The sequence below is a fragment of the Papilio polytes genome, unplaced genomic scaffold (genome assembly GCF_000836215.1).
Source record: "Papilio polytes unplaced genomic scaffold, Ppol_1.0 DF824135.1, whole genome shotgun sequence".
Classification (NCBI taxonomy): domain Eukaryota; kingdom Metazoa; phylum Arthropoda; class Insecta; order Lepidoptera; family Papilionidae; genus Papilio; species Papilio polytes.
In genome coordinates this window covers 2,896,467-2,922,266 of record NW_013525069.1, presented here as the reverse complement: position 1 = coordinate 2,922,266, position 25,800 = coordinate 2,896,467, and the positions used below count along the sequence as shown (strand labels likewise).

Sequence of the window (25,800 nt, the reverse complement as noted above, 5' to 3'; positions counted from 1 at the left end):
GGATCAGCACGTGTTATCTGGAACATCCAAGTTAAAAAATAGCGACATTCATCCCTGTAGTTGCCGCCCACTTATTGTTAAAAATAGAACTACCATGATTCTTGTACGTATATAAGTAGAAACGAAGCAAAGGCTGTCATTTCCAATTATATCCATACTAATTTATTAAAAATTTTCCATACTAGCTTGCACCCGCGATTCCGTTCGCATGGAATTTAAAAAAAAAGTGAGTAACCTATTTGTTCTTTCAGACTTTACATCTATACCTTAATCAAAATTCGTTCAACAGTTTAGGCTACAAGTAAACATACATCTAAACTTTCACATTTATATTAGTATGGAGTATAATTAGAGAACATGGTAATACGTGGTATGGTATAAATAAAAAAAATCTCTGATTGTAACTTTTATTTGTAGTTAATTTAATTCGGTTACGCAATTATTCAGTGATAATAGTACCATGTGGGTTTTAAATGTTCCAGCTACTTTAGAAGCGCAAACAAATTTTGTGTCAATTTTGTTAAGATTTTTATAAACATTTTGAGTTGGAAAACTCAAATAAGCAGTGTGTATATATGACCATATAAAATTTGTTGATGGACACAGTTTTCTATAAAAGACAGATATTGTAAGATCTACGACGTTCTAGTCTTTTTTTTTTAGCAAAAAAATAATTTAAGGCAATAAAATGTTACTCGTGATTTCGACTATATGAAAACATATTACTATCCCTCTTATTGTCTTTAAAAAGAAAAGGGACATGTTTAAAGTGTTGAGTTGATTTTCACTTTAGTAGGGAAGAAATAAAACCTCCATGTAATGCGACAGACATTTAAAAAATATAGACTAGGCATAGTGAATAGAATTATTTCACCGGTAGTTTCTCTGCAAGGTACTATAATGTTAGTGGTCTGTTTAGTGGCACCTTAAATATTGTAATAAGACATTTTTACAAAATTATGATAAGCTCTATCTTTTGTTATAAAAAAAAACTATAATTATTTACTGACACTAATCAGCAATTAATTAAAATAGGATTATTTATATTGACATATGATTTTGGGGCTTGGATTATGTGAAAAAAGTCTTAAGAGAAGCGTCAACTATGCCTACTCTATGTTTTTTAATCTCTGTGGGGGAGTAGTGTAAATGAAAAGAATAAATGTTACAATAATAACTTTGTTTTAATTATTTTTTTATCACCCACAGAATGCGTTACAAATGAAGCTATTATACAATACGCTAAATACGCAGGCGTGCAATATTTTATTGCTTTTTTAATATATTTATAATAGTTACACCTCTCATCGACACTTAATTTTATCAATTGATTACTATCATCAAAATTTTAATTTCTACCTTACTATACAAAAAAGGAGGTAAACATTAAATTAATTTTCTTTAATAATTAATAATAAAAAAATTGTTTACTATACGTAATTATTTGCTTTTTTTAAATAAAATAAAAAAATAATCAAAATATTTCGTTACAACAAACCTCTAATATTTTAATTAAATAATGGAATAGATTTTCGTTTAGTGTGACAATGTTCACTTTGTTTTGTAAGTAACATTAGCGGAGACCCGCGGCCGCGGCACTCACAGTCCACACTCAGCGGTTCTTACATACATACATACGAGTCAATGTCCATACAACGGCACTGGTTCACGAGGTTTCTGTCCGACGGCGTGGGCGCAGCTTACTTAAATTAAATGGCATCCTCATCTGGAAACGAACAAAATAACAGAATTTTATATCAAAGCTATAAATCTATACTAAAATAATAAGACGTAAACACACACTACTTCGTGGCGTAAGATGTCAGCAATAACAGCAAGTCTTCGAATGATTCTTATTCATTAAAAACCCTAAATTTACGACACGCTTTACGCTATACATTTCCGCGATATAAAACTTAGGCGGTACATAAATTGGAAAAAAATGTAATGCGGAAAAGGGACAAAACTACAAGCCAGTAGTATCAAAGAAGCAACATTGCCATGATAACGGTAATTGTTAACCAATGTCAATAACCTTAGTTGTCATTTATTGATTTGAATTTTGACGTTGCAATTTAAAGTTATACATGAACAATAAAATAAATTGTTTATAAAATGAAAGGAACAAAGCCAGACCGGAGCCGCTAGTCATCTATTATCTGTAGAGTCGATATTGTATCGTTCACTTATCTATGCCTAACAGACAATGGAGGAAAGACTTTGGGTGTGTCCGACCAAATTGTCTGATAACAATCCACCGTGTAAAATGTGATGGAAATGTCGGATTTTGTTCCCTTGTACCTGTGACGTCATTTGTATGATATCTGAGTCTCTATCAGCCAGTGCGACAGCCCCTTACTAGTAGCCAAATGCTATTCAACAAAACATAAATCTCCTTTCAAAAGAGGCGTGTTTGTATGACTGGTATTGCAGATTCATGAGAGGTAGATATTAGAGGAGAGAGAGAGAGAGAGAGAGAGAGTCGGGACAGAAGAGGATGAAAAGAGAAAAGAGTATTCAAGGTGTGTACCGTGTCAGTGTTGGCGGCGACTTGCCGCCTACTCCGCAGCTCATAACTTGTGGTTGCTGGTGAGCCAGGTGAGGCCCTCGTACAGGCCGTCGCCGGAGGTCGCGCACGACGGCTGCACGTACCAGTTGCGGTCCCTGATCCGCGTCAGGCCCAACTTCTCTTGGATCTCGTGGGGTTTCATCGCTGAAAATTATACAACATACCGTTAACCCTTGCTGTTTTTTGTAGTGAAGAAATATATGTTACCAACACATTAAAATCTCATGTATATTTCTCAAAACTAATTCAGTAGATTTATTCAAATTAGTTTTTCGTAACACTGGACACTAGTGAAGTGTTTTAAGGCAAAAATAACATAAAAACAAAAAACAAATAAAACTAAAATAATTAATGTTCAAATACTTCAAACATTATCGGTTAATGTTTAAAATCGATTCACTATCAAACAGTTACGCAATGATGCTTTATACGCTCGTGTTCACTACTTGCGTTTTATTTGATTAATCTTATAAACAAATGCATTTGTCTACTACAAATTTAAATCAATTAAAAAAAAAAAAAACAAAAAAAAGCAGCAGGTTTCCAGACTATCCTCTACATCAATACAAAATTTCATCGAGATCCGGTCATGAGTTTAGGTTACAAACTCTAATAAACATCCAAACTTTTGCATCTATATTAGTAAGAAGATAAAAAAAAATCTTTGCCTAAGTGTATTACCGTCGGGCAAGTCCTGCTTGTTGGCGAAGATGAGTATGATCGCGTCGCGCATCTCGCGGTCGTTGATGATGCGGTGCAGCTCCTGGCGCGCCTCGTCGATACGGTCGCGGTCCGCGCAGTCCACCACGAATATCAAGCCTTGCGTGCCTGGAAACATACATACAAACCATCATACAAACATCTGGTTAACATTGACAAGTCTCAACCGTCATCCGGAGATTACAAATTGGCTTACATCTTCTTCGAGAATGATACAAAATACTCGCCAAAAATATTCCCCTCCAGTCGGTAGCAAGATTACAAAGCCAGCGGTCTATTGTGAATATTCGTGAAAACGTTTTAGAAACGTCAATGATAAAATTTGCAGATGTGTTAACGCCTCTACCGGGCATTATTTCATGCAAATTTTGACGTAGAATACATTCTCGCAACATTCAAAGAAATTCTTAGTAGACCTAGACATAATCATATTTACACTAGTAAGGACAGTGAAAGAAATTGTATTAATCGATCGAGTTTATCAAGTCAGTCAAATAGAGCGTGAAATCTGATTGGTTTTATACGTTTTAATAAAAAAATGCTTACCTGTGTAATAATGCCTCCATAGCGGTCGGATCTTATCCTGTCCACCGACGTCCCACACGTTGAATTTGACGTTCTTGTACGTGACGGTTTCCACGTTGAAACCGACCGTCGGTATCGTTGTGACTGACTGACCTAATTTTAACTTATATAAAATAGCTGATGGAGACAATGTTAGGATAATTATTGACAGCTATAAACTGTCGAATATTTTAATTATTAATAAAGAGCGAAACACACAACTTTCAGGTAAATACTAGTAATAATACTAGAAACGTGATTACAGAATGGTTAAAATGATGGTCTAATATCACTAATCATACCAATAATCAAAGTCTATAAATTGATATGTTATTCCACTTTAAAATAATAATAATTACGATTGGCGTTTATAAATTTCAGTTCCGTATCAAACTGCAGTTTGATAGATTGAAAGAACAGAAACGAAAGTAAAAAAGTTCAAAACAAACTAATGGCATTGCAAAATTATACTGAAAAAATATACGATTTAGAAAGCTTAAAACAATAAATGAGGTTAAGCTGTCTCAAAATATTGTACCAAGAAAGTTTTGAAATAATGTTTGCTATCTAAAACTATGGAATACAAATTATTATAACAAATCAAAATGAGTTTGGTTTCCCCAAGCCACCATTTTACTTATTTTTTATTCTTTTTAAAGTTTTTTTTCTTAATATTTATTAATCGTTTTGTAAAGGATACTAGTCTTTCCAGCGGCATCGAGTCCCAGCATCAATATCCTCATCTCCTTGTTGCCAAAGATTTTCGATAGAAGTTTCCCCATCGTGCCGAGCTCGCCTCAACCTCTCAACTGGAAAGAAGAAAAAAATCAAATTAAGAACATTTGCCACGAGATTTGAATGACTTAAAACAATAATATGAACCGAAGCACTCTTAATATGAAATTAGAAAGTTACGGGCGTTAAAAAGTTTATAAAACGATATTTCTAAAAAAAGCGCAGTTAGAAGAAGCGAGGGGAGATGAGCTAAAAGGACATAACTAGTCTAATCAATAATCTTGGGTGAATTCGTGGAAAAGTTAGTAGAAGCTGGCATCAAACAGCAATCGATTCTAATTAAAGTTGGTCCCTTTGAGTCGGATATCGTTTCTCCGCGGGTTCATCCACTTTCGATATTTTCCAGCAGACGTGAAACTTTCTAATTTGGTTCTAATAAACCCAACAGAAGTGGGAATATACTTTCAAACGTTCGTTGAAAGTTATTTAAAAGTTAAATCACATTCATATACATATAAATTCTCGACAGAATTTTATACAGCTTAAAATCGCAAGTCGAGTTTCAGAATTATTAATAATATTTTTTTAAATTGTTATTGTAAAAATGCCTAAATTATTAGTAATTTTGATACTAACAATATTTAAATAGTCATAATAACTTAATGTTAATGTTAACTTAATGTCATATCCCAAGAATAATGTGCTTGTTTAAATGTTTAGTCACAAGATAACAATCTATGAGAGAAAATAAAACTTGAACTTTGCCTTTTCAATTTTTTACATAAAAAACACCAGCAGTTGTATGAAACGTGTTCTTTTATACTTGAAAATAGGTCAAAGCGTTAAAGAAAACTTTGCCAACAATTATGTTAAGAACAATAACATACAAAACAGAATATGTATCATTTTTAATTACTTGTAACTTCTATCTACATAGGTATCTAGTACGTTTCTGATTGTTGGATTCTTAAGTAATACTTATAATATTCTTAAGTAAAACAAAGGTTTAGTTAGCTGTTATATTTATACAGTACTAGCCCCCGACTTTGCTCGCGACTCCATCCGCGTGGAATTAAAAAAAACGAACTGTGTTCTTGCAGACTATCCTCTACATCTCTACCAAATTTCATCGAAATCGGGGCAGCCGTTTGGGCTACAAACTCTGACAAACATCCATCCATCTAAACTATCACATTTATAATATTAGTATGAAGTATGATTATAACTGGCCTCAAAAAAACAATAATTTTAGGCTTATAGACCACTTTAAGCTACTTATAAACCACCTTTAACCAATGCGATAATTCTGACCACCTAACAATCAATTTATAAATAACGGACATTCAATAAAAATAATTAATTAGGTCATATAAAAATGACAGGTCGAGTATACTATACCGTAGCGTGGACTTTATCCGTCAAATCGGCTTACATTCAAATCGATATGTGTTGACCGATATAGTAAAACGTATTGTGTTAACAATTAACATGAGGAACAGATAACATAATTTACTTTTAATTTGCTCCTTAAAAATAAAAGCAATATTTAAATTACGAAAAAGAAATCATATATCGAGATTATAACACAGTAATGTAATTAAGTTATTTCTACGACGAACTTAAAGTTATTATAGAATTTAATGTATTTATCTTGTTTAGTGTATAAATATTTTCCCTTTAATTCATGAGTTTCCCAATTGTCTATACTATTATAATAAAGCGTCAACACACAATACTTTGATGCCTAAGATGTCAGCAATCACAGCATATTTTTTATAACTCTTTTTTTTTCAATAAAAAGCCCAACATTTACGTCTCGTTTTAGGCTATATATTTTAACACCATTAAACTTAGGGGGTAAATATTTTGGACAAAAACCCTAATGTGGGAAAGAGACCATAAGTTGTTGCCAACATCAAGGAACCATCATGTCATGTCATTTTGACATTTGCAATTGATAATTTGACAAATTTGAACAATAAAATGAAATTTTTATAATTTTATGAGGATAAAGTCGCATGGAACCAGCTAGTCTCCGATAAAGTTATGTTGGGACAACTCAATCAATTCTCTAGTCCTCCGATAACATACACTAAGATACTAGATTTTCATTGAATTACCTAATAATTAATTGTGACTGGCTTCGATATTACGTAACTAACGTCATATTTAAATACTAGCGGTGAGATAACTCTGCAATCCGCAATCTACACGTACAAGTGCCGCCGGCCTAGATTCAGCTCCAAGCTAAATATAGATAACACAAGGGCCCTTACTGCGATTTTTTTTCTTCTGCTCAACAACTTTCGGTTCCTAATTATGTACACCTCAAGATTTACATAATTTTGTACTTGAATGATGTAAAGTTTACATAGAGGTTCAAATAAACCTAAAATGTTCTATATTTAAAATCAAGAATGATACAAAAATTTATCCTGAAAAGATACGATGCGAATTTAAAAAAAAAAAACAGGAATTTGACTGACTATGGAAAATCACACGTCTTCCATGTATTTTAAAATTCAAATAAATAAAAATAACTGTAGGTAAGAACAAATAGATAAGATATTTGATAATAGAGATTATCAAGAATCGATTACAATCGCAACTACAACTTTCTACATCTGTTAGCAGACGTCAATGTAAATAATTTACTACAGATAATGTCAAGTATTACGCGCGCTAAGAGACGTAATTTGCATTGTATTTAAAATGTTCAAGATAACCGTATTATGATACAGTAATAAGTACTTAGTATCTAATTAACAGTAAAGAAATATTATTTCCGAATTGCGTAATGGGATTGAGCGTAAGGCTACAAAGGGAAGACCAAAAAACGTGTACTTCGATTGTGAAAGACGATATACAAATGGGGTATAATTTCATTTTGCACGAACTTCTAGCAGCATATGAAAGAGTAGTAAAACTGTATCCACTATCCGTGGGTAAAAGTGCTAGCAGATGATGTTTAGCTATACACAATATAGAGAAACCGTGAATTTTATATGATACTTTTCTTAAGGATGATGGCTTTGTAAACAGTTAGTAAATAACAGACCAAATTAGTTACAAGAAAAAATTAAAATGCTTAACGTATCGTCTCCACAAACGTCTACGCGATAGTAAAACATAAAACAACAGTAACGGTCTATCAAGATGTGCATTGAATGCAAAAGTTTCAGAGAAATCGTATAGCCGTGTGAAATATTTAAATTTTAATGAAAGTGAAAATGAGAATTGTATAAATAAATGTTAGAAAACAGCATTCATTACAAATCCCGATCTTATCATAAAATAACAAAGAGATAAGTTAAATAATCCCGTAGTTTACTAAACTATTCAAATGTCACATGTTAGATCTTAGATTTAATTCCTACATAAGAAAGATGTGTGAGATTTTGTTTAGTATAAAAGCTAGATTGCATATTTGTATCACCCTGTGTACTCTACGGTGATAATGAGACAATATTAAGACAATATCTACACATTATCAAGTTTCTGGTGAAGAAAATAATTGCCGTATTAAATTTAATACACTTTGAGCTAAGCTATACTGCTTTCCATAATCACATGGAATTTGCTAGAGTTTAACCAACATTATAAATTCAAGTACCTGTTTGTTTCATATGAAACTCAGCACCAGTATAACTTGCAGACCTAGATTTCTATACTCTAGGTCGTGAAGTTATCGGTGTTATTTGTCAGAAAATTTATGTCGTAGAAACAGTTACGTAGCCAAAACTTTTAGATAAGAATTGTTTGTTGGATTTCTTATTTTACGTCGATGTTATTTCTTGCAAGATTCAGTTTGTTAGACATTTTATAAAATTGTAACAATTAGAAGTTACATAACGCGAAGTAAAGTTAACATCTAACAATTAAATTAAATTAAATAATACTTCAATTTAAATAGAACTTGAATTGGAAGATATTTAGTTATATATTTATGGAACAAATCATTTTCGGTCGGATAAAAAGTTCCCTTTGAATTATTTTACGCCAAACATACCACTAGCAAGCTGAGAATTTACAAACAATGGTTGTAAAAAAACAACTTTTTCAAGAGATTACAAAACATACTATAATAGTGACAATCAAAGATCACGTAATACTATTCTGTCAATAATTGCCTTTGATTTAAGCAATTGATTGCCCCAATTGATAGATTGAACTCTGCAATAAAACTCCTACCTTCATTTCATAAATAATTAGGTTGGTATTTTTTTTAAAGAGAGTTGTTTCTTTTAGAGACTGATATTAAAAACTAGAATCTGTAATTTAGTTAAATTTCTTTGCCGATAACTATTATTAGGTGTAACTTTGAAAACAGGAAGATAAGCTGTGACATTTTTATGTCACAGCTTATCTTCGTGGTTACACGTAGTTACGTTTTCGTAACTACGTGTAACCACAGTAAAGCCAATTATTACAGCAGATTTTTTTAAATAAACATGGTCCCTATGTAGACATAACACGAAAACAGTAAACGCCGTCTCTCGTTTCACATACCAATCCGTTTGGTCGATATTATTGAATATTTAAAGGTATGCACCGTAAACTTGTAACGAGGGTAAGTGGAAGCATGGAATTAGGTCGGTGCCTGTCGACGCCGTCTCCCTGTTCTGAACCATGCGAAACGAATTATGTATAAGCAATAGTTCTTAAACGTGTCGCTTTCTATGCTCTATTATGGACCTATTTCAGTGGCATAAGAATAATAAATACGAAATATCTATTTTTGAAACATCTTTATATGTTGTAGAGAAAGATAAAACCATGATTAAGCTCCTACGCTAATTTACCTTTTCAATTCTAACAAGCAACAGATCAGAGAGTGGGCGAAGCTTTGTGAAAAATGGAGGCGAAATTAAATATTGTATGAAAAGATTTTTAACGTAGCAAAAGCCGTACTTTAGACAGGAGCCGTACAAGAGGAGCTCGGAGCCGGGAGTGACGTAATCCCCTATAGAACACTTGATAGCAATTTCGCAACGAGTCACTGCCACTCGCACAATTAGCGAACTGCTATGAACTTAATAATACACAAGCAACGTTTTAATTACCTCATCGTCAACAAGTTTAGAAACATAAACACATCAGAATACAAGAGATTATACTGGCTTTTTATTTTCATACAGTCTGGAGCCAAGAAAATAGACGATTCAAAAGGTGTTAAAGAAGCTTCTATATAATTATTATTATAGTATTATATGAATAAAAGTTTGGTCTTTGTTTTTTGATCAAAGTAATGAAACTATAAAAATAGCACGACTACTAGACAAAACATGTGCTGAACACATGTTTGGAACCATCTTAACATCTGAGCTATATAAATTTAATTGTAACTACGAATTACTTATACGTGACGTCAGGGTTCATCGTAGTCATCACGTAACGACATCCGCCAAGCGTGTACAAACATCGTAAACTCCGTGGACAGATACGAAACACAAAATACACCATGTGCGGTATGGTTACATTCGCCCCCTCTTCTATTTCCGTCGGGTCAATGCTTGGGGCGTTAACCATTTCCGCACCATTTCCCTTCCCGGGGCAATTTCAAATGACAGATAATGCTATAAATTACCTTTCTTCGCAATATGTATCAAATAGAATTGATAAAGCTGAAGATGAAATCTTTCTTGTCTATTTTCATGTTAAATTTGCTATACGATACATAAGTTGTTACAATAAAACTCAATTTCTATTGCAACTTGTTCGCATATTCTAGGTGTATTTACAGTAACAAAAGCTATATACAAATGAAATAAAACAATCTGTGTGATATTCGTTACGTTCGGAGATCAATGGGCGAGTTACACCGGCAGCATAATTGGCTCCGCTCCAGTGAGCTAGTGGGGAGTCTGCCAATTTAATCTCCCTGCCACCATTCAGGAAAACAAAAATAATCCATAATAGGCAAGTCATGATACTCGAATGATTAAAGGAAAGTTTTAAACCTAAAGAATCCGTATATAAAAACGTAATCACATATCCGTAGTTCACAAGGAGTAAATGGAAGAAATAACAAAGTAAAAGAAGCAAGAAGCAAACTTTTGGCAAAGTAATATCAACGCTCGGGTAATAGCAACGAGAAGTATTGGTCGTTTGCCAATAAAGTACACCGCGTAACTTTTACTATTCAAGTTTATCTTAATGGAACTACCATTTCACTAATGAATTTTAAGAATAAACCTTTAGTAAATGAATTAAATAAGTATGATTTTGCAACATACAAGAATAATTAAAAATTAATGTCGTCATTATTAAATTAACAGTTAAAATCGTTTTAATATTTATTACATAAACTTGTACATATTTGCTATTTTATATGGAACGCAACAACGTCATCATATTTTTCAACTAGCTCTGTATTGTTTTCGTTGTTATTTGTATACAAAATGAAAGTTACGAGATTTTTCTACAAATATTAACCACTTCTTTCGAGGATTTGCTCTTCAAGAAAGGCAAATAGATGCCTATTTTATTATTGCGGGAGGTTTGTAGTTTTCTACTAACCCAATATTTCGTTGAATCTATCGCTGTTACAATACAAAGTTTCTTACGAGTCAGCACTAGTAGGCTTATATCTGATTTTTTTTTCATTAATCTATAGTGCTTACGTAGAGCGAGGACTTAGTTTAAATTTATAATTATGAATAAAATGTCAAAATTTGTATTATACAATAACCTTGGGATGACCTTGTTCCATAACTTTAACGTTCCTAATCACTATAACAGGGCGGTAAATGACCTTTCCGTATAACGTGAGGTCATCGGTATTTTTGTTAACTTTATATCGTTTTAACAAAAGGTAAAGACGTTATCGCCTTGTTAGTTTATTATTTCGGTATTGTCTTATGATAACATACTTTTTTAGATAAAATAAGTCAATTAAATTTACTAATGGAACATGAGAGTTAAAATTTTATTTATAACTGGTATCAAAGTAGCCAATCAGTAGTATCAAGATTTGTAATCTATACAGCGAGACACTTTTTTAGGTTAGTAAGGAATGATAAACTCGCCGCCGACGGTATGCTTTAACGGTTTTCAATAAGTTCTTTTTACTGCGGTAGAAACCGCTATGCAATTAGTATAGATAAAAATAGACTAGAAAAACATCAATTCAATACTTTTAAGTTCCCGGATTCTAAAACAAAAAGTGAATTTTATGTTTAGATCGATTTTTTTACGATAAAATTAAAATAATCTAACATATTTCTCAGATATCAAACAAGTTGTCATTTAATAGCAGTGAAATTACCGTTGCGTATGCAACGCGAAAGTCGAGAAAGTGTAGAAAGGTAAACCAACATAAATGATAGCGAATCCACCTGTACCCTGTAATCTATTGCACTAACTACATGCATGACATTTGATTCCTAGACTGTATGATTGCTCTTAGTCCCTCATCAAAATTCAGTGTATGTTTTTCAATATACTAAAGGTATACAGTTATAAAAACGTGAGTTTAAGTATACATAGCTGACGTCACATTAAAGATCCAAGAATGTTTAGTGCCACAGTAAACGGTAGACAAATTTATAAAAAAGTTAGAGCAGGCGCAAACTTTACTAAAAAATCGCAAACTGTTGTGCGATTTTCAATTGTTTCGTAGCCAATTCAACTGTTTAGTTGCACAACTAATAATCGAGAAGTGTGCGCGCTTCCATATAACCTCATAAGAATCAAAGCGAGACAACAGTTATGCGATAATTTAGTTTCACGTCTGCGCCACTCTTATACAGCCAAATGATTGCGATTGGTATATAAGACGTAAAAGAATCAAATCTTCCTATAAATAAAAGTATTAATTACATATTAATAGTCTTGCCGAAAGTAATAAAGTGATGGGACTTTAGGTCGATAGACGTCAGACGGCAGTCCAAAATAAAGCAAAGGGTTAAAATACACGAGGCTCTGGTACGGACAAGAAGCGCTCTGTCTGCTCGTTCTAATGTGTATAGAATATAGAATGTCGGAACTGACAACAATGGCTCGGCAACGATACACTGAGAAACCAGACGTTCATTCAAAGAGGACGTGATAGTGTCCATTGCGGGTATTACGGCTAATAGCAGACATGTTGAAATTTCGTACATTTTGATACTTTTTTTACATCGCTTAAAAATGTTTATAACAAGATTCGCTTACCATAGATTTGTGTGATTTGAAATAAGGGGAATTTCTTAAATTGACAAAAGGATTCATCGAATATATCCAGCAATGTGTCTGAAGTATTAATATACTGTTAAAACATTTCACAGTTTTCTAAGACTAGATGATTTATAACACTAATTACCATTATACAGGATTACTAAATAATGTTTTAGTATTTCCAAAAACAGAAAACATTCATGCTCTGTATCGGTCGATAAGTATGTCCTTCGTATCCCTTAATAGCTTCACGAAGTAGGGATTTATTACATTCTCAGATAAGCAATACATTAAGAGTATCACAAGCGATTTAAGTTCGCTTAATGTAGTCTGAACTTCGTGCCAAGTCGCGTATCGAGCGTACGCGGCAACCACAAACTGGCTACCTAAACCGCGGCGTGCAAACGTGACATGTGATGTCTATTAATCTACATAGAAGTCATTAAATTGTACATAGAATTATCAAATTCATTCAAATAATGGCCTTGGCTTTACCTATTGTTTATATCATGTGTATAGGATTCTATGTTGGTCTATAAACAACATTTTACTCCTATAACAGTTTGGTAGTTAGGGGTGTTATTTTCTAGTTTGATCCTCAAATGAAGAATAATTAAAGAAAATAAATCGGATTTTTACAAATTTGCAATAAATAAAAAAAGGAAATGCGATATTTTAAAATTGTTTTATTTGAACTAAACTCTTGGAAATAGGTCGAGTTGTTCCGTCCACAGGCGTCTTTAGCTTCGCCTGGGATGGCAATTTTTCTCCGCCTGTTCCAAACAACTCTAGTGGTCCTCATATTTATGTTCGTAATAAAATCTCATCTACTTTCCGACACAAAACTTCCTACGGTATTTTTGCTTTACACCTATGAGTAAAAAAATCTATAATTTTTGTGCGACTAAAAATAGACAACACCCACAAAATAAACACTAAAATAACCTAACAGCACCTACACATTTTAAGACTAATGTCCATTATTTCTCACCTTGAACTTTCACAATATGGCAAAGGGCAAACGGTTGATATAACATTAGTATGCCGGATAACATAATATTGGAGGGTGGGTTGTGTAGACGTTGTTGCGTTGCCATAACAACGTCGATGTTTTACGACACCGCGCGCACGTAACGAGCAAGATTGCATCGAGCGAATCTTTGATATCCCCCCGGCCGTTTTAGAGTCGATAGACTCGTAGGCGGCTATAACAAAGACTACATTTAAAAGTTCCATGGTTTACGTGCTTACATTTTTAATAATATTACAATACAATTTTTAGTTTAGGTAAGAAAAAGAAACCCAAAGACATACACCAGACAATCAATCGATTTATTTAAATATATAGGCCGAACAAATAGCATGATTTGATATCGTAACTCGAACATCTTTAATGAGTTTATATTGTCTGTCAATAGGTAACTATTGTTGGCTTTATATAATCAGTTTAATGCCTTATAAAAAATATATTTCAAACATTTCATTGAGGCAGTATTGATCCCGAAATATCAGCCGGGCGACGCCGCAGTATCGCACTTTAACTACATGAGCATTAATATTGCTATTGCCCGCGTGACTTTTATGGTTTCTCGAACCCCACAAATGTTATCCCAATTGCTCGTTGGAATTTATTGGCAAGGGAAAACCTTTCAAGTTTGCGTGCCTTTAGATATGTAGTTTTATTCATGAATATTGACTTACTTACAACCGCATATTTGTTTATTCTCGTTTAAACTTGAATAATTTTTATTTCCATAATTGGAGATGGGATTAGCCTAGCGTTCGTATGATTTATTACTTGTTTTTTATGTTAAAAAAAGTGTAAACTACTGTGAATGAACCGCATATTGATAGCAACTAAGTGAATGGCATATAATGATATAAGTAGTCACGGCGCTTAGACGATAGTGTTAAGAACAAAATTAGTAGATATCTAGTCTAGTAAATGCTTAAAGGTTTTATAGTTAACACTACAAGTTTTAATAATTCTGTCAATCTTTTGCAAAGCATCTCGTTGAGAGAGCGAAGCGAATTAAAAAAAAGCCGTATCTTATCCCGTGACCGTACATAATTTGTGATCGATACATAATGAATATAAACAATATAAACAATGTCAGTCTTCAGCTATAATCGTATTACTCGACTAAAATAAATAGAATTCCCCGTCAACACTACGCCTTAATTAAATTCATCCCCGTCCCAAATAACATTAACTACCCTAAGTCATCGAAGCGACGAGCGTTAAACGTTATAGTGCTTTACAAATTGTAGCTATAAATCTTATATAATGGCTTCAACAAAAGCATGTATTCGAATGTACATATTTTGAAACATTTGTGAGTTGCTTGGAAAATCAATGCCGATATGCTCACTCATGTCATATACCATCCTAAGTCAGGATAAAGTGAAAACCGGTTTAATAAAACGGAGTGTAAACGGATGTCTACTGGAACAAAAATTGACGAACATTTACGCTTAGCACTACTAAGCTTGAAAAAAAACAACATCCTTAACAGATGGTATTCGATGTTCCGATCCAAAAACTGAACCTAATCTCCAGTTTGTACCAGATCGTATTTTTATCCTTCCCTTCTTATAATAACAACAATTGTAACCCTAATTAAAGATACTAGTTAATTAGAAAGAGATTAATCCTTGAGATCCAAAGGGTCATTAACCTATTATTTTTCTTTCGTGTGCTACTTTAGTAGATAACCAAACATTGTACTAACAGAGCTTGATGTCCAGCGACAAAGCGTATAAATAATTTTATTACGGTAGAGTTTGGGTAGACGAAGCGAACTGGTGGCGGGTGAACAAACTTTACTGTGCACGTCCCCTGAAAGCTCGTTCCGCCGATGTAAACATCGCATGTCCACGCACAAACTCATAGGGTTGCCGATGCCAAAATGGAACCGTGATAGAACCTTACTATTGCGTGAGATGAACTGCCTAACACTCACTTTTTTATCCTTAAAAATTGGGATTTAGTCAAACTTTTGTTAGTTTCCTATATGGTTATAATAGCCAAAAATGCCATGAGGTGCACGATGGTCAAATTTGTACGGCTACGGAAAGAACATTGCCAAATTATTATGTTTTGTTGTTATTTAGCGATATTAAATTACTTTGAAGTTAAAAGTGAACGAAATTACATTGTAATGAATAGAGTAAATAGAGGTACTTTCGTGCAAAAGAAAACTAATGAAGAATACATTAAAGCAGTTTTTATTATATTTCTTAACTCTATATTCTTTAGTTCACAATTCCTTATTGAAATTTTATTTAAACTATCACATAGATGATAGCTACCAACAGTGCTCTAGTCTTTATAAACTTTAATTGGGTGTACATTTAAAAGTCAAATACAATTAAACTCCATTGACCATATGGTACAAACAATGCGGAACGTCATGCGACAATATGTAAGAAACCTCGGCCCTGGGGACAAAATATACATAACATTAGCATGTTACATGCAAATTTTAAAAGAAAACATAATAAATTCAACTCAAGTCAGGAAAATTCGTATTCGTACTTCGGCTCTAACAGGTAATATGCGCGAAATATAATAATTTAAAAACAAACAAGATTGACTTGCACGAGAAAGTATGCGACAAAATGTCATAGCTTTTTATTTTGTTGACTTGTCTATAACACTTATTGAACTTAAAGCTGTAATAACTAAAACATGTCTTATTACCATTGCAAAGGCGGGTTAATAAACAATTATCTATAATTTTCTCTCAGAGTTATTAATAACTGGCATCCCTTGTCTCGATATAGCACGGCTGAAAGGGTCCACCGGGTCACCGGCCTGTCATGCAACACCTCGATTCATTAAGCGTATGACCTGACGAGGCTTGTTAGACCCGCTAAAGTAAAGTACGGCCGTTGATGGACTTCTAATCTGCATGGTGACAGACATTCTAAAGTATTTAAGTAACAACGCGATAGTGTGAAGGTTCATGCACCTTGCATTAGCGTGTCTCGCTATTTTATTAAATTTTAACAGTAAACATTTATAAATACCCTTGTATTTCAAGTACCTTTGTTATAATCTTATGAATCAGAAATAAAATAAAATAATGAATTGTAAATCTTTAAATTATTGTTAACCTTACACCTGCAGCCATTATTCCTTAGTACAGATTTCTTTAGAGTATTAAAAATACAAGAATTGGATAGTCAAACAATTTAAATCGTCCCTTAATGGTTCGATTCTTGGTTGTAACAAATTCCAACCACAAATCCATGAGAAAATACAAAAGTTTAAACTTAACTTTAATAAAAATATTTTCGCGTCTAGAGAAAGCGAGAAAGTGTCTGCGAGAGCTTTCTCTATTTCCAAAGTGGTTTATAAGAATAGATCGTAAGTGGGTCAGGGTGGGATTGTGGCCGTGGGAGCCGAGACCCTTTTATTGTGCGATGTCGCGCCACGAATACGGTAATGAGTCAATTTATTGTTACGCTAACAATAGTACAGTTCAGAGATAAACTTTATCATACCTGCGAGACAAAGATAAGGAAGAAATTTAATATATACTTGAAAATATCATTGACGAACATAGAGTAAGTACGTAATAGAGATCTACCTGTCTCTTCAAAGTTACATCGTTAGGAGTTTTAGTATTATGACATTGATTTGCGATATCAAACTTCAAACAACAATCTCCTTATAATTAAAACATTTAATAATAAACAATTGTTTACACTGCTACTCTTTGATCGAAAACTTGATATATTTACTTCGTAAGAAACAACAATACTTCCCTATTTCTACTTATTTGCCTCAAATTTCCAAGTACAGTACATTCTGTGCATACAAATTACTGAATGGGCCCATCTGAAAGGTCAATCACCTATTGCCCATCACCGGATAGGGTCGGCGGTATCCTTTACTGCCGAAATACATTCAATACGCAGCGTCGCATAAAATTTGGCAGACCTTTTGTAAATGTTTTGCATCTGTAAGTATTTACGTAGTAAACGAAAGTTGAGCCTTTATGAATAAATACAGTCAAACTGCTGTTTAATACCAAAAAAAAAACAATCTATAAAATAAATCACTAATAGTAAAATCAATTGTTTTACCATTAGTAATTTATTAGTGTTAGATTAGCTATGTTAGCTTTGTTTCAATGTAAAATTCAAGTTACGTAGTTTGGAAGCGCATTTCATGAATTTAACGAACCAAAACCCCTAACGAATAGTTAAACGTAGCTTGGAAACCGGTCATTAGTCGTCGTAATAATTATATTGATAATATTATTATTACGAGGCTCACGAGGTTACCGCTGTGGCGTATGAAATCGACTATCATTATTCCAATAGTCGTTTCGGTGCATGGGCTAATAGCGAAAAGCTTCGACCAAGATCTGCAGAAGCTCACGCTACAGTTGGATTACATATATTAATAGCATAGTAGTTATTTATTGTAGAATCAACAAGTTGAAAGCTAGGTGTTAGACGCCTTCTACAACCGTTGTCGGAGATAACGCAATGAATACCAATTGGCTTAACGGACGATTTGATCACATTCCTATAACACGTATCCTCAACATTTACCGCCAATTTCTAACATTAAAAAAACATGTCTTGTTATACAATATCTCGATACATCACCAACTATAATACAGGACAGTATAATACCCGTCCAAAATTGCCAACCTGGTCATCCTAGCAATATAAACATTGACGGTGATTAAAGTTGAGATTATCATTTACGATACAGAAAAATATGAATTGGTAGTTTCTTTTTTGTTAGAAAACATGTAATTGTGTAATTTAGCATCAGAAATTAAATTATATTACAGCATAATCTCCAGGGAAATCCTTAATTAACGTTTTTGCGCAACAATTAAGTGTGAACAAGATAGCGTTTAATAAACATTAGTGAATGAAGATTAAACATGCATTATTTTGGAAGTACTTCATAAGTGTAGTTTTTACCTTTAAACTATCGTACATATTTTCAACACAATTAAAATTTATATATTTATATTTTCAACTAAATTAACAAACTTTACATCTATACATTTAATAAAATTGAAGTGTCTGTAATTCAAATAAAATTTCCAATAGATGATGTATTTGCGTTGCTGATAACGAAAATGCCATTTAAAAAATTTTAGTCTGTCTGTCTGTCTGTCCGCAAGCCGCGTTTGTTCCGGGTAATCTCAAAAACCACTGGGACGATTTCGACCGGACTTTCTCTGAAGGGTAGTTGAGATAAACGGGCACATTATTGGTTACTTTTTTAATTCCGCGCAGTCAAAATGGCGTAACAGGTGGTCCAAAGCAATAACGAAATTTGCGGGAGACAGCTCGTTAGTAAATATTACTTAAATAAATTGAATCCATATTAACTATAGCTTAAAATAATCGTACTATATTTAGTTATAAATGTCTTTAATTCTACGGATTTTAAAATAATTGTAGTCAAGGCACGATTTAAGGCGTGTTAGATATGCATAATGTTGGTAAGGCTTTGAGTGCGAACAGGCTCACTGACGCCCACGCACAGGTGTGACTGGTTAGTTAAATAGAAACGCCGTTTAACTCTTAAACTTAAGAGTTAAGTGGCTGCTAAAAGCGCCCTAATTTCTTAACTAATATTTTGTTGTCAGACACCTTTTGATGCATTCTTTGTATATTTCGATCATCAATGATTTTTGATTCTATTATAGACTTTTTGCAAAACCTCAGATAGACAGACCTTTTAAAACGTGATTAACAAGTCGTCGATTATTTCTATGTACGGTAGTCATTGCATGCCTGCCCTTAATGAGCAAACGACTTCAACATTTCGAGAATCTATGCAAACCGTTACGCCAAGGTTATTAAATAGCCACAGATACAAGTCCACCTTGCGAATTGCTTAAAGATATGCTATCTTAGCCCTTAATTAAGCTACTGTTTAAAAAAAATAAAACGTTTTCACCTAGTGAGTCTATTTACAGACTCCATTTAAATAATGTCTATCTTTACATAACATTTAAACATTACGTAAAAGAGAATACATAATATTTTTTTAAATGGACATCTCCGTTCAGTTCTACATTATATTGGGAACAAACAAGTCATGGCTATAAGCAGTCACGCTTTCTGCTCGTCCAGCGGACTATAGAAATACAAGAATATCTTATCTACGAGAGGAAAATAAGCGCGAGCGAGTATTTATAGATCAGTTATACAGACTTCAGAAAAGATAACTTTTATAACTGCGAACCTAATCTATTCTAATATCATAAAGAGGAGAGATTTGTATTTTTGTATGTATTGAATTCATTCAAAACTAATGGGCCAATATTAAAAATTATTTCACCGTTAGAAAGCTATTTATAGCTATTAAGCTATGACAGATGTGAGTAACATAGGGTATATTTTTTTTATTTTCACGCGTACAAAGTCGCGGGCAACAGCTAGCGTGTCTACATTTTAATCTATTTACAGACTTGCAGTGTAGAATGCTTTTATTTTACGAGCATAATAATAAACAAAGTCGTCTAACTAAAGCCTTACCGTGAACGTGCCTTCAGCAAGTCAAGATGTAAAACCTCTTCGGTAATTTAGGACGTTCCAAATTTAATAATCGGTCACACTTCATCACACTAAGCTCCGATAGGGCTACTCACATCAAACAGACACCGCCAACACACCGGAACCATTCCACACTGTTGTTGTATCGCCGCGACAACCCTGCAGTACACGGTTGCTTATCTAACGACACGCGCACACCTGAAACAATGGATATATTCATTTTACATTTTATCGTTTAATTATAAAATATGTAGTTATTCTTTCAACATGCTTGAATAAATATTGATTTTCAATTGGACATCTGTGTAATTTATCTAAACTTTTCACAATGAAACAAAACACTGCATTGGTTCAACTATAAAAATCTAAATAAACATAGTAAATACGATACACAAATCCCTAAATAGTCTTAACATGAAATCACACCATAAAATGATCAGGGAGTCTTAGGCAAGCGTTGTAAAATATATCCACTTTCTATTTTATGTCGAAACAAAGCAATTTATTTACAGACATGCAATACACAGGCTATTGAATTATTACGTCCACGGTAGCGGTATTATCGAGTACCTTTTATTATACACGGTGAATGAAAACCGGCTTGCCTTATAAGATAATATTATTAAATATTACTATAGATTCCTAAGGCCTATTTCTTCCTGTAATATATTAACGAAATGTTAAGTCTAAATAATTGTTACGGAGTAATAGTTTTATATCAAAAACCCGATAATTTTGTGATTGAACACTAAGAAACGCAGTAACCTTTTTCAACATACATTATGGGTGATTTCTCTCTAAGAGCTAGTAACCCAACTATAGATTTTTTTCAAATAGTTAGAACCGTTGTTAATTTTTTTAATTGTAAAACTATGAATGCAGACTAATTAAATATGTAAATTAAATTCTTATAGAACGTTTAATAATGTCTTAATTATCACCGTTTGGTACTTAAAGTTTTAATTACTTGGTCGCTTGGGGCTCACTTAAATGCACTGTAGACCGCGACACTAGCATAATGGCAAATTTAGGAAAGGAATGACGTAATGAACAGGACTAATTAATTTTAGTTTTAAAACCATTTGTCTCTGAATTAGTAAATATATAAAGTGTCCCATTATAAAGTACCATTAAACTATTGTCCCTCCGTTTAGTTTAGTTTAGTTTTCAACGGTTAAAAATTGTAGTAAAAATTGTTAGCACAACTATTTAAAAAACCAGTGCCTTAAGATAGGATTATCCAATGAATTTTATATCTAAAGTACGCAAAGCTCATTGGATTGAAAAATTAATTGTATATAACCGTACCGTGTTATTATCCTACCGAAGCTCTCGACTTCGCAAAGGGGATGAAAATTTAATAAAAACATAAATACGTCGTCTGTAAAAAGCACAGATTGAAATTTTCAAGAGTTAAAATTAGTTTTTTTTTTTATATTCAGCAAGTAACATTTTTACACTAATATTCATACTATTAAAACCTTATATGAATACCAAAATCAATATTCTTGCGTTATTTTCAACATTTTAAGGCGGTCGTCGTTCATTTAAATTTCATAATAGACTGATTTAATCCATGTCAAATAAATGTTATGATGGTTGAGAGGTCAATGTCAGGTCATATGATAAAACACATCGAATGCCGCAAAATACACACATAACACATTGATTATTTAGTACGTAATCTAGGAACGCGGGAGCGCACGAATACGAACTTCCGTCCATAAAGTGCGTGGGTACGACAATCACCATAAATGTATCACAATCGGCATATTACAAGTCATAAGCGACAGCGGGATACATTGTTAATTCCAAACTAGAAGTTTGTTACAAGACTAACAAGGAGAAGACAGTTTATCTATAAAGAGTATATATTCCATCATAAAATATTTAGCTAATTTAATAATTAAGTACTGTCTGATATGTAATTAGTATTCTAATTTAAATTCTTTTTTAAATGAAACAAGCTTTACTTAATTTCACTATAAATAAAAAGAAACAATTGAAGTGCAATGTATTTGTAAAATTATATGTGATCTCTAATAATGAGATTATGTATTTACATTTAAAAAGAGAGCGCTTATAACTTGCGCTTCAAATCTCGTTTCGGTTGCCATCCGCCAAGCATACTGTCGTGCATGCCAATCCGAACGCGAGGCACATGCCTAAACCTACTATATTGCTCACAACAGATAAACAGACGTTCATTGTAATTGCGAAAAATGGCAATTTGAATTAAATACATTATAAATTAAGTTTGTTTAAAAAAAATACGTGCAGTAGACTGTCTCTACGTAAAAGTTGACTTAAGTGAACATCGACAACAATTTTGCGTACTGTTTATCCATGAAATAAAAACAACGTAACAGTTAATTTAAATTAACACTATCACGGCCTTGTACCATGGCCTTATTCACTGTTGCTAAGTGATAGCACAAACCAAATACATTTGTAGTAACCTAAAAACATGATTATCATAAAACTAATAAGGAAAGCCGATAAGACAACAAAGTATTGTTATCACTAATGGCTTTTGTAGTCTATGTGATTTTTATTTTCAACATCACATTAATCTATACGATTATAATAAAGCGTAAACACACACTTCTTTGTTCCCTAAGATGTGAGCAATTACAGGATATATTTGAATAGTTATTTTTTTTTAAATGCCCTACACTTACGTCACGCTTTAGGCTATATATTCATTACACGCCATTAAACTTAGGGGGCAAATATTTTGGATAAAAACCCTAATGAGGGAAAGAGACCATAAGTTGTTGCCATCATCAAGGAAGCCAGGTTATCATGTCATGTCATTTTGACATTTGTAATTTGACAAATGTAAACAATAAAATAAAATTTTCATAATTTCATGCGGATGAAGTCGCATGGGAACAGCTAGTCGTAAATGTTTCTGTACCGATATAACGACGATATATGTGTGTTTTTGTAAGCAAATAACTCAAAACTTTTGGATAGATTTTAAAAATTATCTTGTATTAAAAAAAAAAACATTATCACTAAGTTGTTTTTTGACTTTTTAGTTTCGTAAAGACGATGTTGCGAACAAAAAAAGTCACCTACCGAATTAACAGAAAACAAAAAGGTTATTAGATCAGAAGCTGGTAAAAGTTTACGACTTTTTCGTAATTCACTAACGAACGTAATTAATACTGGTTATTTGACACCATCATCATTTGCATTTTAGAATTACTTCAGGCAACTTAATTAAAAAAAAAAACATACATTTTTTAAAGATGGCTTGACTACATTTCATTGAAAGTAATTGGACTTATACATAAACATGGATGTAATGCATATAATTAGAAATGACTGTAGGATTTATTGTAAAGGACTGTGGGGGAGACTGTCTAGCGATACGTCACGCCAGACCCCTTGCAATTAGACGAAACCACAGTCTGCAAACACAGCTAGTATTATTAATTGGATGCATCAATTTGTACGATTGGGTATCTCAATAGACAAAAATAATCATAAAAACAAATGACATTTCAATAACTAATTACAAAAAACGTAAATGTAGACGAGAACATCATTTTTTTATAAAGCTATATTTATCTAAATAAAAATTAGTATAAACATATTTTCATACATAAAACAGTTTATTGGATTTCAATCTTAACGGGCATCAAATGTTGACAGATTACCTTAATTTACAACATGAGATAAAAATGTGAACTACAGTAGAACCTTGATAACATAAAAACCACTATAACATCAAAAAATAATGTTCCCTTCCCATCACAGCCCAAAACTTCTATATCATAGGATATCAAGGTTCTACATATACTTAAAATATTTTGTGTTCCCTTGGACTTTAACTCATCAAGATTCTACTGTATAAAGGTAGAAATTGTAAAAGACTATGTTCATATCCAACAACCAATATTTATTAAATTATTTATACATTTATTAAATTACTAGCTTTCGCCCTCGACTCCGTCTACATGAAATTAAAAAAAAACTAAGTAGCCTATGTGTTCTTCCAGACTATCCTCTATGTCTATGCCAAATTTCATTCAAATTCAGCTGTTTAGGCTACAAACTCTAACAAACATCCATCCATCCATCCATCTAAACTTTCGCATTTATAATATTAGTATTAGTATGATATTATAAACATTATTCATACTTATGATGTAATAGGATGATTATTCACAATAACTTTGACTTAAGTTGGTAGACAGGAAAAATGATATTAGAAGTCACATGAAAATTTTAAATATTACTGAAATGAATACAATAGTTAATGTTATTAGGCTGCGATGAAATCATAAATATTTTGGATTTACAATAATTTTTGAATCTGCAGGGTTAACTTCAATGGTTACAATAATGTTAAAACTATAAAGTTTCATAACTGTCATTTTGACAATTTCTAACCTAAACTACTAAAATCACAAATGCAAAAGTTGAGTATATTAATAGATACATGATCTTTTATATATCTTGAATGGCTCAACAGATGTTGCTGAAATTTGGCAAAAATGTAGAACATAGTCTGGGAGAAAAGATAGTTTATGGGTTTTTTTAATCTGCGCAAACAGAACTTCAGGTGAAGGCTAACAATACATAAGATTAAGTTACTTTTTACACAGAATCCTGATTCAAACCATTAAGTTGTTATCATCATAAGTGATAGGATAACTTAAATGTTAAGAGTGGTCACCCTAACATAGTCAAAACAACTTTTTGGTAAAAGTAAGGAGAAAGTAATGTAGGAATACATTTAGGAGTACCAAATTATTCAAAATAATCTCTCCAAAAATACATCTCTGAAGTTGTATAGAAACTGTCATCATGTACACAGGTTTTTTAACGTTTTTAATTTTTAAAATTACTGGTTAAATCTTTTAATGTTAAATTCTCATACAGTGCAACAAGATACTTTACTTCTTATAATGCAATAGTTATTAATTTTCCACACCATCATCATTCATCAGTCAGTGGCAAAACCATAGATTTAAATATGAATCATCGGCGGGAAGGCGGCAACAATATTACTTATGTTGCTTGGAAACTGGTTGTTTAAATAAGGGGTCAAATTTCTGCAAGGTTAGGTCGTAATTTATATCACGCCGGACTGAAATATAAAAACATATCCGCGTTTGCCAAATACTAGGAAAAAAACTTAATATAATGTCATTTTCGTTAGTAAAGGCGGTGCCTTTCGTTCGTGAATGGGCTTGGGCGATGGCGGTCAGCTAACGGCCGCCGAGAGCCGCTTAAAAAACAGTAGTGAGTTCATGAAAAATACTACTACAATATTATTTCGAAATGCAAAATTAATTGACTGATTCAGAAAAAGAGGCAAACTTACCACATGTCAACTATAAATCTCCTATTCCTACATCCACTTTTCACTCACAACACAAAACATTCCACATCCACGATTGACATTCACAAATCACAGTTTCACTTTGAAGTTTTGAAGTTACATTTACGAACACTAGCGCCACGTGTGTGAACAATACTAACTCACTGGAACA

General features: G+C 32.8%; 1 protein-coding gene across 2 annotated transcripts; it reads right to left on the bottom strand.

The window, feature by feature from the left end:
- Positions 1 to 1,163: 1,163 nt before the first annotated feature.
- On the bottom strand, positions 1,164 to 25,787 carry LOC106099345 (ADP-ribosylation factor 6). 2 transcript variants are annotated; one of them, XM_013277867.1, is made up of 7 exons: positions 25,632 to 25,787; positions 20,273 to 20,488; positions 4,554 to 4,662; positions 3,836 to 3,991; positions 3,251 to 3,397; positions 2,531 to 2,713; positions 1,164 to 1,726 (listed from the first exon to the last, which is right to left on the bottom strand). In XM_013277867.1, the coding sequence occupies exons 3-6, from the start codon at positions 4,633 to 4,635 to the stop codon at positions 2,571 to 2,573; spliced, it is 528 nt and encodes a 175-aa protein (XP_013133321.1). In that variant the 5' UTR covers positions 4,636 to 4,662; positions 20,273 to 20,488; positions 25,632 to 25,787; the 3' UTR covers positions 1,164 to 1,726; positions 2,531 to 2,570. The 2 variants fall into 2 exon arrangements, with proteins under 2 accessions (XP_013133321.1, XP_013133320.1); XM_013277866.1 differs by having other exon boundaries at positions 20,386 to 20,488.
- Positions 25,788 to 25,800: the final 13 nt, after the last annotated feature.

Coding starts and splice junctions, on each gene's coding strand:
- LOC106099345 (XM_013277867.1), bottom strand. CDS start 4,635: ATGGGGAAACTTCTATCGAAAATCTTTGGCAACAAGGAGATGAGGATA. Junction 3,992..4,553: donor CGATGCCGCTGGAAAGACTA/GTATCCTTTACA, acceptor TGTCTCCATCAG/CTATTTTATATAAGTTAAAA. Junction 2,714..3,250: donor CAAGCAGGACTTGCCCGACG/GTAATACACTTA, acceptor TATAATTTTCAG/CGATGAAACCCCACGAGATC.